Source organism: Papilio polytes, unplaced genomic scaffold, assembly GCF_000836215.1.
Source record: "Papilio polytes unplaced genomic scaffold, Ppol_1.0 DF822289.1, whole genome shotgun sequence".
Taxonomy (NCBI): domain Eukaryota; kingdom Metazoa; phylum Arthropoda; class Insecta; order Lepidoptera; family Papilionidae; genus Papilio; species Papilio polytes.
In genome coordinates, this window is record NW_013526915.1 from 1,821,559 (window position 1) to 1,845,419 (window position 23,861).

General features: G+C 32.4%; 2 protein-coding genes across 4 annotated transcripts in view; one reads left to right on the forward strand and one right to left on the reverse strand.

Annotated features, from left to right (window-relative positions):
- The first annotated feature begins 7,820 nt into the window (after window positions 1-7,820).
- Window positions 7,821-23,861, forward strand: part of LOC106106182 — a 63,292-nt gene continuing 47,251 nt past the window's right edge. Inside the window, exon 1 of the mRNA XM_013286729.1 lies at window positions 7,821-7,898. Within this exon, the coding sequence (XP_013142183.1) occupies window positions 7,831-7,898 (68 nt within the window). The 5' untranslated portion in view covers window positions 7,821-7,830. The remainder of the gene's footprint in view (window positions 7,899-23,861) is intronic.
- Window positions 13,212-15,579, reverse strand: LOC106106229. Of its 3 annotated transcripts, none has more exons than XM_013286779.1 (2): window positions 14,414-15,579; window positions 13,212-13,412 (listed from the first exon to the last, which is right to left on the reverse strand). In XM_013286779.1, exons 1-2 carry the CDS (start codon window positions 15,290-15,292, stop codon window positions 13,347-13,349), a joined length of 945 nt encoding a protein of 314 aa, XP_013142233.1. In that variant the 5' UTR covers window positions 15,293-15,579; the 3' UTR covers window positions 13,212-13,346. The 3 variants fall into 3 exon arrangements, with proteins under 3 accessions (XP_013142233.1, XP_013142234.1, XP_013142232.1); XM_013286780.1 differs by lacking the exon at window positions 13,212-13,412 and adding an exon at window positions 13,963-14,054; XM_013286778.1 differs by lacking the exon at window positions 13,212-13,412 and adding an exon at window positions 13,975-14,054 and having other exon boundaries at window positions 14,371-15,579.

Genomic DNA, 23,861 nt, shown 5'->3' on the forward strand with positions numbered 1-23,861 from the left:
GTAACTTAAATTAGATGGTTGGTTACCTTTCATCACACGTTTTTCTATTTTATTTCTGTCTTTATTGTTTTTACAAAATGTTCCTGTGCGACTTCATCCGCAAGAAATTATGAAAATTTTATTTTATTGTTTACATTTGATAAATTACCAATTAAAAATGTCAAAATGACATGACATGATGACAACCTTGCTTCCTTGATGTTGGCAACAACTTATTTTCTTTCTTTTCCCACATTAAGGTTTTTATCCAAAATATTTACCCCCTAAGTTCAATGGCGTTAAAATATATAGCCTAAAGCGTGACTCAAATGTACTGCTTTTCATTAAAAAAGAATTATTCAAAAATATACTGTAATTGCTGACATCTTAGGCAACAAAGAAGTGTGGGTTTACGCTATATTATAATATGCATATATAGTATAGATTACATTTTTTTTTTCAATATTAAATATACAGCAACTGTATGATATTTAAAATAAATACACCTTAAAATTGGTTTTGTCAAAAACAAATCTATAAAAGAAGTTTATTTATGTAAGTTGTTTTAAACATCAATATACCTTTAACGTGGGGTAGTTCAGTGCAACTTTTATCAGTTCAAAGTCTCTCCTAACCCTTATCAAGTAAATGATTTACGTGTTTGACGTTTTACAGTTTGCTAACTGCGAAATTTATGAGTTTATAACCAAATCTCTTCTCTTAATGGATTGCTATGTCCATTTATATAAAAGGATATTAAACGGTTATGGAATGCTTACAATAAATACAAGATACGATAAATAAACAATCTAACCTTAATTTTGCAAAATCAAGAAACCCCATAATGAACTATCGCCATCTATTGGCTGCGTTTTAAAAACAAAGATTTTATTTTTTTTTAATTTAAACTAATAAAACTGTAATGTATAAAATTCTTTCTTATTTTACTTATTGTATTTACTCGAAATCGTCGAAAAAAGATTACAGGATGAAAAATATACGTTTTCAATAGATAGAATAGGAAGGAACTTGTTTCGCTTCTTAATATGAGCATCTTGTAACCACCTATAGTTAAAACGGTTGAATCGATTTTAAAGTGGGTTGATTATCTTTTGTTTTCTTTCCTATCCAAGCTTTTTACGTTACCTATTATTTCTTTAATACCATTGTTTTTCTACCAAGCTTTGTCAGATACTCGACGAACCGACGATGTTCCTCGACTATAATTTCATTACAAGCCGTGACATTCTACGGCACTACGTTTTCCAAACACTTGGAATTTTCCCTGTATTTTTATTCCACGCAATTTGAACGGTGTACGATTAAACAAGGTTCATTCGACACTTCGTACCGTGCTATAATGGTATTTTTATTGAATGTTAACCTTTTTTTTATAACTATAGGAATTGAATAAAACAAAGAGCAAAGCTAATTTAAATTTGTCTCTACATCCACTTCCCGTTCCCATCCTCTCCTTATAAGAAAAGGGTGGTAAAGAGAAAAGGACTTAAATTAGGCCTCCGGCACCACACTCATCAGACGAAACACTGAATTGCTTCCATTTCACACCTGTCTGTGTGGTCGTGGTATTACTGGGGGCGTGCCGGCCCATTCGTGCTAAGATGTTGAAATCGTCCGATCGTTCTATCGTTCGATTCATCATATCATTCATCATTCAGTTGTCAATCCCTCGTCTATCAGGTCAACTATCTCTAGGCCCGCTCATGAATTTGTTTGTTTAATTTAAATCCATATTTGAATTAATTAACAAACCAATGAAACATATTTTAGCATATATTCCGGCAAGCGGGATATGTAAGGACATCCTGTATCATATTGTGCCGCCGGCGAAATGGTAATTAGTGAATTAATTATGTAGGTTACATTCAGAGAAACAAACGGGTACGAGAGCGTTGGAATCGTTTGGTAAATATTTAAATGTTGTTGTACCTTAAATTGAGGTTTCTACTATTCAGAAATTGTTTAATAAACAACTCGTATGTGTAGTCAAGGAACTATGTTTGTTTCTAATTCAGGATCGACTTAAGTTTTCAACTTAACATAAATGTGAACGACAAATTTACATATACGGGTAGGAAATAAATTTCCTCGACTGTATGGTCACAAATTTTTACTAATTATTCAAGTCCAACTGAGCAGAAAGATTCTATTTGAACACATATTAGTTAAAATTAAAAAGTGAATTTCAAGCTGTGTTTTCAATTTTACATTTGTGTAGAACTGATGAAAAATCTAGCCTTGTTGAATAAAACGTGATTCCCAAAACAAATGCCAAACAAAAGCCTCGAAGCTATACGTCAAAATCAATACATTAAAGGATTAGCCAATATGTTTATACTCGGCTTAGAAACGTGATCTGTATACGCCGCAAGCTTTCCCAAGATTAGACATTTTACGTTCATATTACTTTAATGGACGTGAGATTATTGTGGATATTCCAAGCTGGCATATTTTCTTATCAAAGCGGCTCCAGTCTGTTTCGGGGTTTATTTACCTTTGTAACGATCCTTGAAACCATTTTGTGGGATTACTAGAGATCAAAACAGAAATAGCAGAATTTGAAACTATGATTACAAAGCATAAATCATACTAATGTTATAAATGCGAAAGTTTAGATGGATGGATTGATGTTTGTTAGAGTTTGTAGCCTAAACAGCCGAACGGATCTCGATGAAATTTGGCATAGATGTAGGTGATAGGCTGGAAGAACACATAGACTACTTGGTTTTTTTAAAACCTACACGGATGGATTCATAACCGAAAGCTAGTTTCTTAAAAATTTCAATTTTGTAATTAATTCAAGGGGTAAAAAATGACATTTTTTTTATAAAATTTGATTAAAATTGCGTTGGTTTTTTCTTATTTGTGACTAATGCTTGTAAATACTATATTTTAATGAAATTTAATCAAAGTCTCAGAACTGTCAGAAGAATTTCTTTAGATTTGTATTAGTTATTCGATCTTTTAAATAAATTTTGTGTATTCAAAATAATTTAACATTGCTCAATAACAAATGTATATATTGAACAGATGAATATGCTGTTAATAAATATTCAAGCCATGTAAATGTTTGCTGAATATTCTAGAATAGTGGCAAATATGCAACAATGGAATTGGGTCGACTAATCATATTAGGGGTGCACGCGTGTTGCACCCCTATATGCTTTTAGCGAAGCCTTTATTGAACCTTGTCAGTATATCATTGAAACTTTCAAGGAATTATGCAAAATAAAACCGCTTAAATTGCATAAATCGAACTAATATTATAAATGCAAAAGTTTAGATGGATGGATAGATGTTTGTTAGAGTTTGTAGCCTAAATTTCGGGACGGATCTCAATGAAATCTGGCATAGACGTAGAGGATAGTCTGCAAAAACACATAGGCTACTCACTTTTATTGTTTTCAATTTCACGCGGACGGAAACGCGAGCGAAAGCTAGTCTTAACTAAAGTAGAGTTAAATTTATCGGATAAGCAAGATTAATCTACAAAAGCAAAGGCCTGTACAATGCAAACAATAGGCTTAAAATTAATACAATCCTTTGCTAATGAATCGGAGAAAATCGTAACTAACGAGGAATGAGGAAATAGATTTTGTAAGAATTAAGAAACTTTTCTAGTGCTTTTTTATTTTTTTAATTATTTGTCAATGCAATATACTAGTAAACTTACTTTGCCATCAGGCTATTATTACTAGATTGTTTTTTTTAATTTCACTAGGACGATGTTCCGAACAAAAGCTGTTAATAAAGAAAACTCTTAAAGGTTCCGAACATGCTTTGGGCATGATTATAAATATTTTATTACAAAAAGAATATTGTGTTTTCATCTGTATTGTAATAATTAGGAAATATGTCATTGCTATATTTTATATGTATGATTTATTTTTCTCCAACGTCGAATTCAATATCCTTGTCACGTACTTGTGCGTTGTAGGAAAGTAATATAAGGACACTGAATTGGAGGACTATTTTTAGATCCAAGATTAATCCGAGACTTGTCTTTCATTAGTTTTATTACACTCTGGATAACTTAACTGGCTTGGATTTCTTTTACACTATTAATGGTCAGTTTCTTAGTACATTATAAATTTTAAAGATATTTTTAAGGTTGAGTATATTATATTTGAAAATTGAAATAATTATTCAAGACTATATTTTGCTCGTGACTTCATTTGCGCAAATTAAAAAACAATATGTTACTTAGTAATGATGACAGTATTTTTTAAATCTGTTCAATAGTTTTTGAGTTTATTATAAACAAAAATACAAATCCTATTTACAAATAGCTGTTCCCGTGCGGCTTCATCCGCATGGAATTACAAAAACTTTATTTTATTGTTTACATCTGTCGAATTATTAATTGCAAATGTCAAAATGACATGACATGACAAACTTTGGCAATCTTGCTTCCTTGATGTTGGCAACAACTTGTGGGTCTTTCCCACATTAGGTTTTTTATTCAACATGTTTACCCCTAAGTTTAATAGCGTGAAAATATATAGCCTAAAGCGTGACGTAAGTGTAGAGCTTATTATTAAGAAAAGGATTATTCAAAAATATGCTGTAATTGCTGACATCTTAGGCAACAAAGAAGTTTGTGTTTACGCTTTATTATAATAGTGTAGAGATAAATATATATTTCAATAAGAATGAAATCTACGTTTACGTAATTATCATTGTTACATTTAAAGCGGTAAACTGATAAATTTACTGGTAATTAAAGCATTAATTACTCTATTATTAAGATAATATTAACAGGAAATGGTAAGGAATATGTGTGTCATATGTGCTGACAACAGAATGATAATTAATTTCATTAAAGTAAAGGTTTGGTTCCGTATATCATATTATTACGGATACATAAACAATAGTTTATATTTATTACGTCATTTGGCTAAAGAACTTACGGCTAACTAAACTTGCCGAAACAGCGAAGCAACCGCTACCCCGACACATCTGAATAGATAATTTTCCTATCTCTAATGGAAGGAGTATGTACAAAAAGAGAACATTTACCCTCCCTATGCGTCCTTACCTATAAGTATTCATGACAAAATTACCTCAAGTAAAAAGTTCTGTGTCTAATTATTGCATTTCTACAATTCTATGGTTTATATTTAATGTTTACTTGCATATCTTATTTATCTTTATATTATTGTACTGTAAAGTAAGAGAATTAGTTTAAAAATTCCTTGAATGTTTTGAGCAAAGAACAAAAATCCCGTTTCTTAGACGTGGTACTCTAAGTTACGATCTTTTTACGTTGCTTTTATACACGCAGATGCACCTTTTTATAGTAAGTATATGACGAGACGTTAAATTTAATAATGTCATCTATAGGGGGCACGTTTACGAGCACTCACCTGTAATGTAGTGTTAGTGATGTCAAGTCAAACTGTTTATCGATAAATTAAAATATCAAAATGTTGAACGTAGTAGGCAGGCACGTACTTTTCTGGGATCCTGTGTTAAGTCAATATTTTGTATTCTTATTTGAAATGATAAAAGAAATCTTTACTATCAGCATCTTTACTACAATAAAACGTCATACTTGACAGAATCAAGAATCAGTCAGATTAATGAAATATTTATTAAATCTATAATTTTCTTAAAAACGAACACCACTGTTTCATTGCATTTTTGACGACAGTTTATTATATCATTTATCATAATCTCTCTTGCATTAACATTTTTACTTTAAAACGTGAAAAAGTCGATATCGATAAAAATATTTCCCATCACTAAGAATACGGGGGAAAGTTTCAAAGCGACTGCGTAGCTAATATGATTAGCTCGCGTATTTGTGTAGCCACGCACCGCTTGTTTCACGACGCGAGGATGCGGCATTCACTGATTTTATTCGTATTATTTACTGTTGATTAAGCCTTTATACGGTTTAAACTTAGATCAAAGTAATCACTCAGTTCAAAGTAGGCCAAGCGTTTATCCTACTGTGTTATGGTACTAATATAATAAAGCGTAAACACACGCTACTTCGTGGCAAAGGATATCAGCAATCAGAGCATATTTTGTAATATATTTCTTTAATAAAATCCTCTACACTTACGATATTAGGCTATATATTTTCACGCGATTTAACGTAAGGGTAGATAAATTAGAAAAGTACCTTGATGAGGACAAGGAACCATAAACTACAAGCTTCCAACATTAAGCAAGCAAGGTTGCTGGGCCCGGTATCGAGAATTTGACAAATGTAAACAATAAAATAAAGTTTTTATAATTTCATGCGAATGAAGCACTGGAACAGCTAGTAAACAAATGTTTTAATTTAATAAGATTCTCTTCGTATTTGTTGTTAATTTCCACACGCAGTCTTACTTTAGTAGGCTTAGAGCTTTTCCGCACTGCACTTAACTAAGTAAGCTCATACAATAACTCCGAGTATAGCAGTAAGTTACAGAACATAACAGAAAAAAGTATGCATTTTACAATAAGTACATTTTTATACGAACCGATATATCCTCAATCCACACAAGTCTAGGGATCAGAGGTAATTCACGTTCTAGTCGTCTTAATCCATTTAGTAGACGAGTTTAATGCTTCATCCATTTTGCTTTGACCTATCTAGATCATACTGTGGCCGCTTATATACACGATTTGGCTTTAATACGGTTCAACGAAGGGGATCAAGGTAATTTGGTGGGCTGTTATCAGGTCGTAAATTTTCGCTAATATCTTGTGCAACGTTACGTTACTCAGTAGAAGGTGCAATGATCGTGGACATATAAACCAAGCCTATATAATTAGGCATTTTTTTAAAAAGCCATATAAATAAATGGATTAATCTTACTTATATTGTAAATGTGAATGTTTTGATAGATGTATGGATGTTTGTAAGAGTTTGTAGCCTAAACTGCAGAATGGATCTCAATGAAATTTGGTATAGATGTAGATAATAGTCTAAAAGAAAACATAAGCTACCCTTCTTTTTTTATTTTCACGCGGACGGAGTCGCGGGCTAAAGCTAATGGTTTATATTTTTTGAACAATACAAATTTTATGATACTCTAACAAAAGATACTTTTATTTTTTCTTTCGTATGCCTCAAACAATAGTATCTTTTGTCTGGCATTACGTGAACGGGTTACTAATGCGAATGACGTTAGAACTTTCCAAAGTACCACTTTTGTAATATCATTACTAAAAGGGTTCTATAATTTATGTTTTACCTGCCCCGAACAGATGCTGCAGTCCCTAATTCACGCCCATATGGTGCGAAGGGTAACTCTGCTGTAACTATTAGCGCCTTTCTCGGGGTTAATGTTAGGGTATAGTCATTTTAAGTGTTGTTTTCTTTTACGCTGACAAGAAATGTATACAAAACTCTAACCTGTATAATCATTAAAACACATACATACAGTATACAGTTTAACAGTGGTAGAGCCCGCTTTTACATCTTCGCACGAATAGGCCGGCTCGCCGTATCGCCACGACCACACAGAAGACAGGCGTGAAGTGGAAGCAATTCCGCGTTTCGTCTGATGAGTGTGGTGCCGGAGGCCTAATTTTAGTCCCTTTCCCTTTTCTTAAGAGGAGAGGATGGGAAGGAAAAGTGGATGTGATGGCTGAGGAGATGCATAGGAAGGGGAAATGTCCTCTTTATGTGCGTCTCCTCCTCCGTCAATTAAGGGTAGGCAACGCATCTGCACTTGCGGATGTTTATGGGTAGGGGTCGCTTTCAATTTTGGTGGATTCAGGTGGCCGCTTGCCACCTTATATTATAAAAAGAAAACAGTAAACAAATAAATAAAATCTTTTCTCTCTTTTTCAGATTATCCCGAAGAAATGCGTTGACAGATAAACAAAATGTTAGCGTTTGCAGTTTTACTTCTGGCGGGACAACTTACTCCGCTCAGAGCTGGAAAATGTACGACGTAAGTAAATTTACTCTATATGTATTCAACCAACCGAATAGGATACGATGATCTAGGTTTTAACACGATGAATTTTAAATGACCTAATTTGTATAAAAAAATAATTGGTTTAAATTTTCAATGATAAGTTTAAACTAAGTTATAAAATAAACTTTATGCCACAACTAAAATATTACGTGAAGGAGCATTAAAAAAGAATTGCGAACGAAAATTAAGCTACTACTTGACCTTCTGAAAGGCGAGACCCCGTTTAAAATATGAAAGCGCAGTTCCACTCGTATGAAAAAAACGTTCTCTACAATTCCGGGGCGGCCGGTGCGAAAGTGAAAACGTGTCAAGAGCCAGCCGAGTAAAAGTGGTGCACCTTTTAACGAACGTGTTTCGTTTACTGCGTCGCATGAATAACTTTTATATTTCAAATTCTAAAAATAGCCAGAACACTCCGTTTATAAATAATTAAATATTTCCATTAGCATTTACGTAAGTTTAAAGAACACAATGTCTCAATATTGTTTTTTAGTGCTGCCATAAAGGTACGACTCTAATAAGCTTCTTTACGAAATATCTGGTTTACTGAGTACTAGTCGAATGCTTAGAGAATCTTAATCACTTCGTTTTTGAGCCCTGCTTGCAATCTGTCAGATGTCAAAATTGTATTGTACTTTGGATTTTAAGCGTGACCTTTTAATTTAATATCTTGTTACGTATTTAATGCTGGTTTGCTGAAGATTTCAATTATTTTATCATTACGTAGTGATTTGTTAGTATTAGGTTAAAGTGAATTTAAAAGGAGTAAAACTGAAGCTGCATAGTTCAGAAACGCATTTCAAGAAGTTATGGAACCAATAATAATAACGAGTGTTTAAAAGTAGCTAGGAAATCGGCCATTTTGTTTCAGTTTTCGGCCGTAATTTTACTGTATTACAAAAAAGATGAAAAATAATTAACTATTAACTTAACTAAAAGATTACACATTTTACATCCATTTTGTTACTTAACTGTTTACTTAACTGTTGTAATGTAATGATGTTATTTTACAAGAAACATTTAAGCATTTTCAGGCGGCGTGTTGTGAATTTAATAAAAAAACATATTTTGAGATAGACATTAAGCTGTCACAGACGTCCCACTTTCACAACAATATTTCATACTTTTATTATGTTTTACGCACAGAAGTATATGGTGTGGAAATTATAATTTTGTTTTTGAAAGACGTTAAAAGAATATGTAACATGTTTTTGTCTTCGTAAATAATGTGTTCTCAGTTTTACAAGCAAAAATAAAGAAATTCGTTCAACGATGATTTAAAAACTTCGTTAATACATCAGTATCGTTCATCCGATGGCATCAAAAGTTTGCAGACATAGGGTTTATAATTTTATGTGTCATTACAACGGTTTTTGAATACCATAATCATAGAGGAGAGAATACAATGTAACAATTTTATTGTCGCTAGATATTTATTTGGTAGATATTTATTTATACTATTGTAATAAAACGTAAACACACACTTCTTTGTTGCCCAAAATGTCAGCAATTACAGAATATTTTTAAACAATTATTTTTTTAACAAAAAGCCCTACACTTACGTCATGCTTTAGGCTATATATTTTCACGCCATTAAACTCAGGGGTAAATATTTTGGATAAAAACCCTAAGGTGGGAAAGAGACCATAAGTTGCTGCTAACATCAAGAAAGAAAGATTGCTAAGGTTTGTCATGTCATGTAATTTTGACATTTGCTATTAATAATTTGACAAATGTAAACCATAAAATAAAATTTTCACAATTTCATGCGGATGAAGCCGCACGGGAACAGCTAGTAAACCACAAAAGTACTATTCGAAACAGTAACTTCAACTATCGATTTCAAATAAAATGTTGATCAAACTTTTATTTTAAAAGTACTATCGCCTCCTCCTTCATCTTAAATATTAGACTAAACAGAAACCGTTACAAGTAAATTGAAAATTAACATTTTCGCTTATTAAGCGATCTTTGCGCTTTAAAAATGTTACGCAAGTCACGATACTTCAGCGATAATCATTTCTCAAAAGACAAGAGGGTGTTGTAAAACGACTTACAAACAAAGGAATCCCCCGAGTACTAATTTCATTGAGAAGAGTCATTCACTTAACGACATCTCAAGTTTGTGAGCTGTAACAGAGATAGACGTGTAAATTGCTCCAACTTAAATATGTTCTTTGTCAAAGAATAAGGTAAATATTGAAATGTATTAAAATTAACATAATGAACTTTTCTTACCAAATTCTTACACTTTAATTATGGGCAATTATTAAACATTTTTGTTACAGCAGCTCAAGTTATCCATTTATACTAATATTATAAAGACAAATTTGTATTTTTGTATGTATTTAAATAACTCAAAAACTACTGTGCCGATTTTAATGGATCTTTTAATATTAAAATGCTACGTTGTCAGCGAGTATTATACGCCACGTTTTATTTTTAATTCACGCGGGCGAAGTTGCGAGTAACAGCTAGATTAATTAAAAAAATTCGATCTTTCGAGAATAAAATTCTACACTAAATAAATTGTCAAAAATGATCAAAAGAATGTATTGAGCGTAGCACCCTTTGTGTCATACGATAACTTTTAAAATGACGATGAAGTGGTGAAAAGGGTTTTTAAAGCAGAAAATTTAAGCTTTTTACATTGTGAAAGTAACCTTTTCAAGCATTAGTAGTGGTGGTTATTTATTCAGGGCTCTATTTTGTAGAGCATCGCTAGTATTTACCTAATTCGTCTGCGTTTACTTTACCTAATAGAATTTTGTCCTTGATGTATAATTTATACGAAGTATTCTACCTCTGTAATTCATTTACTTTGCTTTGTAAACATTTATCGTCATCGATCTGCACTGATCACGGAGAGTCTTTACAGTTTGCTCTTTCATACATCTCTATCAGACGTCATATTTTAATTCACACTCTTCTTAAATCAAAACCTGATTCACACAATCCATCCATACTTTGGTCTACCTCTACTATTCAATCTTAAAGCTTTCTTGTTTATTGCATTGTTTTACACCTGTAATAGTTTGTAAAATAAAGTAATTGACATTTAAAAAAAACCCAAGATTTAACATAAGTCATATTAAACTAATTTAATTATAAATGCGAAAGTTTAGATAGATGGATGGATGTTTGTTAGAGTTTGTAGCCTAAACGGCTTAACGGATTTCGTTCGTTCGAAATTTGGTATATATGTAGATGATAGTCTCGAAGAACACATAGGCTACTCACTTTAGTTTTTTTTTAATTCCACGCGGACGTAGTCGCGAGCGAAAGCTAGTATCCAAATAAATAATATACTAGTTTCAGGTTTGTAGCATGATTTATTTATCCATTCACTTAACGATACAAACAAAGCATTAAGCTGTATATATATAGTTATTGAATCGAATAGTAAGACTGTCAGATTCCACTCTCAGAAATTGTTTATCAAAAACAAAGTGTGTTTCATAAAATATTGAAAGCATTTATCTCTTTCGAGTAAACAGTTGATGTTGCCAAAAGTGAAATATTAAGGACAATCCAATGTTTGATATCTTCAAAACACGAGGTCAGTAGAAAGCGGGCGTGAGAGTAGAAGGGGAATGGTGGATGAATTATTTATAGACATGTAAAGAGCTACAAGTCTTGTCTCATGGCGACTAACTTACGAAAGTCGAGATTGGTTACAAATTTGATAATAACATGAAAAAGCACATTCCAGGAATGTCTGAAAATAATATGCATGGTAAATCTTTATTAAATTTCGAAGTATATTGTACGAACTTTGAAATTATATACTTGAGGAAGGTTTTTTATAATTCAGGTGTAATTTTGACAAGACCTTTACTATATTTATTAGAAGAGATGCTAAATGAAACTATATGATTAACTGAGAAGCATATTATTTTTGGTTTTCCTTATAGAGTTTAACTCATACATAAAAAGGAAAATAAACGGACATTGTAACTTGTAAAAAAGTAAAAAGTCAAAAGAGATAATCTCAACTTATCATAAAAAAAAAGATAATACAAAAAGAACTTAATATTTTTACTGCAGAAACCTTTGGAATAAAACCACTTTACAAAGAATTGAAGATGTTTGTTAGAGAATACCTTTAAATCCTTTGAGTGGAAAATTAATACACAAGTTTGGTTCTGAGTCACACTCCAAGCATTAAGGGAGTAAAAATTTACCTCGACTTACTCATAAATACCTGGCAATATTCCTGGGAACATTTAAGTACCAATTAATTTGACTCATCATTATCAACATCTTGTCATTTTCCCTACCTAGGGTCGATACAAGTAATCTTTTCCAAACACCTCTATCAGGAGTCTAATCTGAATTCATTCCCTTTTTACACACTTTTAAAATTATAAATCTATACTATTATAATAAAGCGTAAACACACACTTCTTTGTTGCCTAAGATGTCAGCAATTACAGCATATTTTTGCATAATTCTTTTTTTTAATAAAAAGCCCTACACTTACGTCACGCTTTATGATATATATTTTGACGCCATTAAACTTAGGTGGTAAACATTTTGGATAAAAACCCTAATAAGGGAAAGAGACCATAAGTTGCTGCGTACATCAAGGAAGCAAGGTTGCCATGTTTTGTCATCATGTCATGTCATTCTGACATTTGCAATTGATAATTTGACACGTGTAAACAATGAAATAAAATTTTCATAATTTTATGCGGATGAAGTCGCAGGGGAACAGCTAGTAGCTAATAAAATGTGTTTGCATACATATTTACATTATAGCAATGATCGAATTAAAATTATGCGATTTATAAGAAATAATATGAATTATAACTAAATTAATAACAAGAAATCGCCAAGAAAAAAGAGCCAAAAAGAATTATGGCTCCAGTCTGGGGATTCTTTTAGTTTTCTTTTTGAAACGACTACATTCAAAACGTAGACATTTTAATTACAATTCTTGCTGCTGCGATTTGTTTAAGTCAAATCCCTAAGGCCGTTCTTTCCTGTGATTTCTTTTTGTACACGGATATATACTTCTATTACTATTTTACTATTATAAATGTGGGGTTGTGGCTCGATCAAATAAAAATAAACTCGTTAACTATCGCTGTTTTTAATATTTACACCATTTTACAAAAAACACATCTTATTACATCGTCGTTCCTCTTTTTTCTCTCGACTCTCAACTTAAAACTCATTTTAAACGAACGTCAAAATATAAAATTCGAAATCAATTAAAAAGAAAACATATTAAAAAGAAACATATTTAACCTCTTTATAACCTCTTAGTCCTACAGCTCGGCCATCCTGCTTTAGTCTGCCCTCAGACTAACAATAAATCAAACTTAAAATTACACAAAATAACAAAACTAAACTAAAACAAAATCGTTACTACTAAGGAATAATCAAATTAAGGCCATCTTTTCATATAATCTACAGCTAAATGTGTTTTTCTCCCTTTCCTATTTGATACAACAGCCTATGCCTTCCTTCTTCCCAGCTTTCCTGCAAGCTAATAAACATGGTACACACAATAAAATTATTTCTCCGATTTTACTGTCTAATTTCCTGATAAAATATTCTTTCTCTTTAATGTCCTTTATTTTCTTTTTTACGGAGTGCCTCACACCATGAGTCCTCATAATAATTTCATGCTTCATGAGTTCGGGTACAACTTCTGCTTCATCTACACCTTTATAAATAAGCTCATTCTTCTTAATATAATCATCGTAATCATTTCGTTTCAAAATTTCTCTTATAACTTGCAACGCATCATCGCCTTCTTGTGCTTGTAATTCGCTGTCAACAAAACGTATGGTCTTACTTAACACATCAACATTTTGCACTGTATCACCTGTCGGACTTCCGTCTATCACCATCTTTTGACTTATATCTAAGCCATAATCCACGGCTACCTGCAATACGTCCTCCTTATGCATTCTTATTCCTTCGTCCTCATTTTCTTTGGATAAGCACTCATAAATTTGTTCCTTTACCACCTTATCTTCTGTTATATCCAATGTTGGTCGTCGTGTCACCGGTATGTCATCTTTTAATTCTATTTCTAATTTAATTGGAGCATCCTTTACCTTTAGAGGCTTATTCTGACTTAAAATACCTTCTACCGCTGTATTCCTGTCGTCGCTACTGAAAGATACACGTATTTCACGTTGGTAAGAATCATCATAAAATTGTGGCCTTATTTCAATTACACCTTTATCAACAATAGCAATGGTATTACTCAAAAACGGCTGTCCTAAAATAACATCGTATGGCATTGCGCCTGAAGGAACTATATAAAAATAAACTCTGTAACAATGTTTGTCAATAATTAAATCCGTATCAAACTTCCCTACCGAATATATCTGACAAGAGCCTAATCCCGTTAATAACATTTTCTCATATTTGTATTCCGTATTTAGTTTAGAAAATAACTCAAATGAAATTAAATTTAAATTGCTACCTGTGTCAATTAAACAATTTGTTGTAAAATCACCTATTTTTACCTGCTTTACACTTTTATTCGCCATCGGACTATTATTGTTTACATTTAATACCTGTTGACATTCGTGACGTTGATTGCTGTCGTTGTCACATCCTCCGTGAACGAACATTGACCGATCCGGATGACACTTCCTGTCATTTCCGCTACCGCTCGCGCCTGCGCCGTGAGCTTGTGTCTTCATCGCCGCCATCTGACAATCTTTACCAATGTGACCAAAACTATTACATTTGAAACATTTCACTCCTTGTGTGCATGAATTTGATAAATGCCCCGCCTCACCGCACTTATAACATCGTAGCGTTTTTCTAAAATCACATTCCACTGCTCTTGGCCTCACTGAATGTTGACGCATTTCAAACTCCTGCTTCTGTTTCTGTTTAAAGGTTTCGTACAGGTTCAATTTCTCTTTTAAAACTGGATACGTCGTTACACCGTAGAGTAAAATTTTGTTTGCCTCGTAATCATCTATTCCATCTATTATATATTGTATAGACACATAATCTGGGAATTTGGCCCTCTTCCCCAACTCTTTCATTATCAACATATATTGATAATACGTCTCGTTCGGTCGTTTTTTCCTTCCACTCATCATCTCATGCATTTCTTTACAATTTACAGATTCTGGGAATTCTTTAAGTAAAGCTGCTTTTAATTCCTCGTATGTGCCGAAAGTTTTCTCCGTCTTCGCCCATAGTTCTGCGGTGCCGGACAAACAGCGCCGGGCTATTATTAATTTTTGCTGTGGGTTCCACGCAAAGATTTGCGCATTGTCTTCAATGTCTTGTGCCCACCTGGTTGCAGTATAGGTAACATCGTCTCCGGTAAATCTTGGTAACGAATCTATTGCCAAAAACGGATTCCCAAAGCTCTCAATCATCATCGTTTTAATCTTCTTAAAAAAAATTCGTCGTTGTCGTCGTACTCCTTTTTGATGATCGGTAATATCCCGGACGAGATTTTGTGGGGTTGTGGCTCGATCAAATAAAAATAAACTCGTTAACTATCGCTGTTTTTAATATTTACACCATTTTACAAAAAACACATCTTATTACATCGTCGTTCCTCTTTTTTCTCTCGACTCTCAACTTAAAACTCATTTTAAACGAACGTCAAAATATAAAATTCGAAATCAATTAAAAAGAAAACATATTAAAAAGAAACATATTTAACCTCTTTATAACCTCTTAGTCCTACATAAATATATTGTGGAAATAAAACAGAAACAAAAAAAAGTAGCTTATGTGTTCTTCCAGAAGATGCTCTACATCTATGCTACATTTTATCGACATCCATTCAATCGTTTAGGCGTCAAATCCTAATAAACATCCATACATCTAAACTTTCGCATTTATCATATTAGTAAGACAGAAATTACTAGTGAATATCCTCCTATTGCGTTAACACGTTCATTGCCATAGATACGCCTTACGAGTTACCTTGAACATGCATTCATCTTAGGGACATGGCATGGTATTACCATTTCCAAATCACGTACAAGCTTACTAGTAACTCACCCTCTCTTTGGTTTAACAAAATTATTAAATCGATTGTCAGTTGATATCCAGAGAAAAATGATATTTCGATACTGTTTGAAAACGATTGTTGATCGACACGTAATGTATTGGCCGATACGATCCGATACGTATGAGGAATATTGAAAAATTGACTCTCGGTAATGGCTGCAGTGCGACAAATCGGGTGGACACGTACGAAATAATTCACATGATGTCGACTGAATACTTAAAATTGTGTTTGTTTTTTCAACACAGAAAACAAATCATACTCGTAAGGGTAATTGATGACACAATAATGATACTAGATCCAAGGACATTTGGCAAAAATGTAGGAAAAAATAAATATATTAAAAATCATAAACAAATTTGCTGTCTAGTAAATTTAACCAAAAGTTAAATAATGAATAACGAAATGTATGGTCATACTACGCGCCAACATGGCCGTGCCTTGTCGCTTGATAAAATCAAAGTTATCACCCGTAATGTATCCACATTTCATTTATTTATAGAGACATTTTACACCATATAAGCTACCTAATTTTATTAGATTATCAAATATCTTACAATCACTCTGTATATAATTCCAATGGAATAACACCTGACTACACAATACACAAGAAACCATAGCATGTTTAAATCTCGCTGTAAGAGATTTTCTATCTTATTTAATTTGTAATTTAAAAAATTCTCCCTTAACATTTTTGATGGTAGCCTTAGATCCCATCTAAAGCCGGTGGATTACGGCGACTAGATAAAAAAGGGGAGTGTACGAGGGAGAGGTCGTCGCTGGATCGTGAATAATTCATTAAGACGTAATGAGCCGCGGGCAAGTCTTCAGTCACGCTGTTCAAAAATCTAGGATAAGCTAAGTTGAGAATAATGGTATTTGGGCACAGGATTTTGCACCCATAATCACTAGAAGTAATACAGCTTTACGAATACACTCAGAGTATTTAAGTGATCATTAACAGTCTCCTAATGTAGAATTATGTGATTTACACTAAACGATACTTTGAATAATCGGCAAACGTTTTAAATTAGCCAACATTCTCAATTACATCAGAATATAGTTTAACATTGTCTTACGAATTTAACAGATTCGTGGAACTACAAACAATTTAAATTATCTTGTAGAAAATTTATGAGGTGAATCTGTTCCACTCTAATCTTAGATAACCTCGAACGTAATTTGCGGTGAAATTTCGTTACAAACGTCTGGGAACTTTAACAAATGATACTCGACGATACGGGTTAGATCACGTGTAAACGATTGCGTCATGCGTTCAGTGTTTGAAAGTTTAATTTTATTTACGTGATCATACTTATATACATAACTACACTAAGCCAGTGTGTTCTGTCTAATCACCCTTATATATTATGTACAACGAACACAGACAGAAGATACATCTTTTTCAGTTAAAATCGGTCAAATATTATTTCCTTGTCAACATATAAATTGACTAAAAAGTGAGAAAATACATTAATCTATAGTGAAAGCTATTGAGCAGGAAAATCTTCACCTATTGATTAAAAAGTAAAGCCCTCAACACACGTTTTAACCGAATGATTGGACTGTTCCGTTAAAATGAGCGTGTGTAAAAGGCATTAGAGAGACAGCATAGATTAGATAGACAGAGTACATTTGACACTTTTTCTTCGGATTAATCAAGAGATGAGAAAAATAAAATCTCGTATAGCTTTTGTGATATTTGTAATTTGCAGGATTAGATTGTGACTTACTTGAGTCGCTTTGTTGGCAGCTATAGACATGGAGAGTCAATTTATCACTTTCAGACAAATAAAAATGTCCGAACCTAAGTTTATTCGAGAAAAATGCTATTGATACTGAGAAATATTCATTTGGAAATGTTTTATTCATATCAGAATACAAATTCTCAGTATTAAATAACATTTGAGTATTTGAAATATTTCGTTGAAATAGGGTTTAAAAGGTTTTTCTCCGAGTACGAATTTATATCGATAACGTTACATATTTCAAATTTTATCCGATTCGAAATTCAAAAATGTGTTGTACTGGTTGACACGCAAACATGCGTATCGAATTTCAACTACCTGTCAAATATTTGCACAATGTTTTCTGAAAAATATTCATTTTGTTAAACTGAGTATTGTGATTCAGGGAAGCTATTTAGGAAAAAAATGTGAAAAAGACACATCTCTGTTTAGCCCAGAAAATTACGATTTAATTAAATCAATTTATTAGTTTATTATCTGTACTATTATAATAAAGCGTAAACACACACTTCTTTGTTGCCTAAGATATCAGCAATTACAGTATATTTTAAAATAACTCTTTTTTTAATAAAAAAAACCCTACACTTACGTCATGATTTAGGCTATATATTTTCAAGACATTAATCTTAGGGGTAAACATTTTGGATAAGAACCCTATTGTGGGAAAGAGACTATAAGTTGCTGCTAATATCAAGGAAACAAGATTGCCATGGATTGTCATCATGTCATGTCATTTTGACATTTGCAATTGATAATTTGACAAATGTAAACGATAAAATAAAGTTTTCATAATTACATGCGGATGAAGCCGCACGGGAACAGCTAGTGGATATTATGCAAATTAAGGATTAATAATGTTAATCAGATTATAACAAAGCTCATTAATCACATATAACATTTAATCAAAAGCGACACAAATCGGTTTACATAATAAGCTATACGCGGAGCTTTAGCGAGCTTTATTAATCGTCTCGCGTGTTATTAATTAATCATTTCCTCTTTTCCCTAATAAAATTTACTACTCGACATCTCGAACGGGACTTAGAAAACTCGATTTATTTTCGAAAGTCATCTATTTAATTGAAGTAACTTGGCAACTGTTATAAAAGCTTTGGGCCTTAAAGGGGGGCATTCAAAAGAGCCTCCGTAATGTTATTCCATTGTTAGTCTGGTACTCGAGTGCCTATTTTGGTGTAGTCATTTATGAAGTGTTTGAAATTCGAAGGTCGTATAATTGAATGGGCAAAATCTTTTGTTATGTTAATAGGTCCGACAAACAAAGGTAAAAATTATTTTCTTTTAAGCTTGGATTTTGATACAAGTGTAACTTTATATCGTTTCTTTTTCTTGTATTAAAAGTTTTAATGGCTTGCTTTTATAGAATACAAATCGATTATTTTTATTGATTAATACACTTTGCTCGCGACTTCGTCTATTTGGAATTAATATATGTTACTCAGTGATAACGTAGCTTTAATGGTGAAAGAATTATTGAAATCGGCCAAGTATTTCTGAGTAATTTCAATAATCAATAATCACGAAAACACAAAAACACAAATCTTTCCTCCAAGGGAAGTTACACGTTACATTTTTCATCCTTATATCGAAAACACCCGTTACACTAACAGAAAGAAAACCAAAAGTAACTCAAACATCTTTTAACCAATCGAGTCTGTTACTACAAATGCTATCCATTCCTATGCATCAGTTTCGGATTCAATCCCTGCCCAATGTTGACCCTTAACAATGAAGTCACGCGCCTCACACTTTTCCGGTTCCCGTCCCAAGCAAACCTATTACTCATGCTCTTTGAAGATTTTGATATATTGCAGATATAGAAACAAAGAGATTTGTTTCAGTTAATAACAATAAAGTGAATGGTGAAATGAATGTAACCTGATTATATTCATTCTGTAAAGCTTAGAGTGTCGTTAATAAATAAAATAAAAAAAACGGTAACAGCTGTGGAAAATTCCTAAACGGAATGTGATAAACATCAAAGTTCAATGAAGAATTTTTTTGCAATTTAAAAAAAAAAAGAAGTTTTTTATAGCATAAGGTGACAGACGTGCAAACGGTCATCGGAGTTCGCCAAAAAAGCAAAGCTTGCCTAAAAAAAATCCTCATTTAGTCTACAAGTCACAAGTAAGCGAAATTACTCATAGACACGTACATTCAGCTACATAAATTATTGTGGATTTACAAAGACTTTAATAACTTAGTTAAGCATTCGGTTTTAAAACTAGGTAGAACTTATTCGACTTTCTGTTTTTAACTACATTTTATTAACGAATAAGTGAATTGGTATTTTTGAAACCGAGCGTAAACAAGATTGTAAAGTTTTGTAAATGCATGCAATCTTTGCACCTGACTTAGTCGCACGAAATCCAGTAATCATATTAATCACTGATTTGTAAATAAAACTAAATCTATCAGAGAATTTCTAATATACAGTGAGGATTTCAGTGTGCAAACAGTAGCACAGAATCATCGAAACATCCGACGCTCGCAGGCGGCGTCGCGGATTGTGTTCAAACACCAAGGAGCACGAACGTTTCCTGTCAAACAAAATTCAGTATTCGGTACACGAAAGGGCAAATACATTAATTGAAACGTGTTGATGTGATTTTTCACGCTCCATCCGAATGAAAGGAAAAAAACAATCCTTTGTTATATTTTATTATGAAATATTATAAAAGTTCTTTTAACGCTTGTTTCTTTTTTGCCGATAATAATCAAGAAATTAAATACTGATCGTTTATTTAACTCCGGGAATACACAAGCCTGGACCTGACATGCATGCAAAGACATTTAAAAATATATAGATCAGACACAGGGAACAACATCTTTCAGCGGTAACTTCTATGAAAGGTACTATGTGTTAGCTTAGCTTAAAACATAAGGACTAAAGAAGACTATATTTTATTAAAACATAACATGGAAGTGGTTTCTATATATGTTAGTTGTCAAGTTTAGTACGCACCTCATGTCCTTGTAATGACATGTAATAAATTTTACAAAATTATAATAAGCTTGATCTTTTTTATATAATAAACAGTGTGACAAAATAAAATCTAACCGTTTTAATATTATTTAGTGACATCTATTAGCAATTTATTTAAATAGAATTATATAGGCGAAAGCGTTAGTGAAGATCATGTGAAAAATGTCTCAAGCGAAGTGTTAACTATGACTTCTCTGTACATTTTTTTAAATTTCTTTGCATGCATGTAACTAGCACGATATTTACCTGACGGTAGGAATATGGAGCTTGACACTGACGGCTTGTCTCGTACGATCTTGTTGACAAATGTCAGTTCAGTCAGACAGTTAAAATAACTGACATGAGTAAATGCATTGTGCCCATATCTAGCACGTGCAAGTGATGTTAGTTACTGGTACTTTCACTGGCATCATATTTCAAATCTAAATATTAACAACTAGCTTTTGCTGGCGACTTTGTTCCCATGAAATTAAAAAAAAATAATACAAGACATAGCCTATGTTACTCACAGATAAATTACCTTTCTAATGGTGAAAGAATTTTTGAAATCGGAACAGTAGTTTTTGAGTTATTTCAATACATACAAAAATATAAATCTTTCCTCTTCATAATATTAGCATAGATATAAACAAAGACTAAATAATTAACAAATTTCATATATTTAAATTTGTATTATTAAGGTCCAGAAAAGCCTTGAAACATATTAAATTTCGCTACTTTTATCCTGATTCAATAAAGTAGACGCCAACAATAAGGAAGGCGCTTGGGATTAATTAATCATTGCCACTCGGCTCAACAAAATTCAATAGTCGACATCACGCCGACGGGAACTTAGACAAGTCGATTATTTTCGAAAGTCATCTACCTAATTATACTAACTTAGCGACTAGTCTTGAGGACTTTAAAAATCTTTAAATTAGACTCTTGTTCTGTACAAAAATCTTATTAAAAATATTTCTATAGTTAATTAAGTTAACTTCCAACTCATTATTTTGCCTGAAATCTTTACTTCTATACTAATGTAATAAAGCGGTAAACATACACTACTTTGTGGCGTAGGATGTCAGAAATCATTGCATATATTGAATAATTCTCTCTCTCAAAAAAAAAAGCTCTACAGTTATGACATGTTTTATACTATATGTTTTTACGCTATTAAACTTAGGGCTAAATAAATTGGAAAAAACATTAATGTGGGAAAGGAACCATAAACTACGAGCTGCCAACATTAAGGAAGCAAGGTTATTATGGTAATGGTAATTTTGATATTTGAAATTGAGATTTTGACAAATGCAAACAATAAAATATAGTTTTTATAATTTCATGCAGATGAAGCCGCACGGGATAATGTCTGTGACATTTAAAAACAATTATTTAAACTCTAGCTTACGCCCGCGACTCCGTCCGCGTGGGATTTAAAAAAACGTAAGTAAGTAGCCTATGTGTCCTTTCAGACTATCCTCTAAGTCTAAACCAAATTTTATCAAGATCCGTTCAGCCGTTTAGGCTACAAACTCTTACAAACATCCATCCATCCATCTAAACTTTTGCATTTATAATATTAGTAATAATAAGATTATATGTATTTAAAAATTAAAATGTCGTCTCATTTTTTATACGAAAATGCCACGTTAAATACGTAAACATGTAAGCTATAGATGTTTTACAATTTAATAGCTTGAATAATAGATTTTATCGCGATACGAGCTATCGTTAGTTCATGCATGCGAGCTATAAAGGTGAATTTATTATGCACTTTCGATACAACGAAGCTGTAACGATTTCTGCACCCAACTAAAAGTATTCAGTGAAAAAAGAATTTATTTACACTCTATATAAACTTACATAGGAACACAACGATACATTTCAATATAATTTATAACACGGCTAAAACTCACGTGGGAACTTTTTGTGGAGGCACCGACCAGTTTCCAACCCGTAGGGGGTCCTTCTTCAGGGTGAGTGGTTGCGGTAGTGGTAGCGAATAAAGCCGTGTTATAAATCATATGACTTTAAAACATTTAAAACATGATGTAAATGACGACAGATGGATCGATCTCTGCTGGTTTCACTATCAGGATTCGAAATGAATATGGTAAATTGATCTCATCACATTTATACCAAGCTCTTTGTTACTTTTAGTACAATTTCATCGTATTAAATTTTCCAGAAGATTCCTGACGATGTTCTTGCTATCAAAATTGGACTCAATATTTAAAATGCATACAATCTTTAAGTGATATAAGTTTTTCAATACATAGATAGAAATTTAACAACCTTGTTAATATGAAGAATGTTGTAATATAATAATTCACATTGAGACGAAGACGTATAGACTACGTAACCCTTATCAAAAAGATGTACAGCAATTTGTCCCGTGAGGGAAAGTAATAATATAGAATGTTGAAAATATTGCTTATATGATAAATAATCTACATATAAAATTCAACTTAAAATGATAATATTAACATATACACGTGATGTCCAAATAAATCGCAACAAAACAAGTTTTTGCGATTGTTCAATCTTATAGTTTTGTACATAAAAATACATAATTGTACAAATTAGAAAAATACTTACCTGTCTCTATAGAAGCTACAGCCCATTTCTATTTCTTACGGCTTTACTCGCATCACTATATTCTGAACTGTTCTGGAATGTTCTGGAGTATTAATCAAAATGTCTCTAACCTATGCAGTTCACTTTTTATATTGTACACTTTGTATATTTGACATTAATATCACCACAGACAAAACTTAATTCAACACTCAAGTATTTATTTTATAAATATAGCACGATCTAGTTTTGTTTCGTTTAATTTTATTTAATGTTTTCAACATTTCTAGACTACGTTCAGGGCTGACGTTTCAATGTCAAAATCGCTAAAGAAGTATTCCAATTTTGATTCGTGAGTGAAAAAACAAAAGACGGTTTAAAACTTTAATATTTGCTAACGAAGATGACAACAAAAAAACAAAAGAGTATCGTATTTTTTCCGTCCGCCATTTTTAAAACGTTGTAAATATTCTTTTGTTTTTTATTTCCATTCCACTAGATATGTCAATTGTCTCTGTATCGTACGTTCGCGAGAAGCGATTTGTTTCTCTATTATTGGTGGGTATCTAGAGAACTGTCGACTGTGCAACTCTAACAATGATATCGCTGCTACTTGTTTT

Bases quoted from the DNA above. Each gene is read 5' to 3' on its own strand.
- LOC106106229 (XM_013286778.1), bottom strand. From the start codon at position 15,292: ATGATGATTGAGAGCTTTGGGAATCCGTTTTTGGCAATAGATTCGTTA. The intron at 14,055-14,370 runs GTAGCAATTTAA...TGTATCTTTCAG, and splicing joins AAATTGTTTAATTGACACAG to TAGCGACGACAGGAATACAG.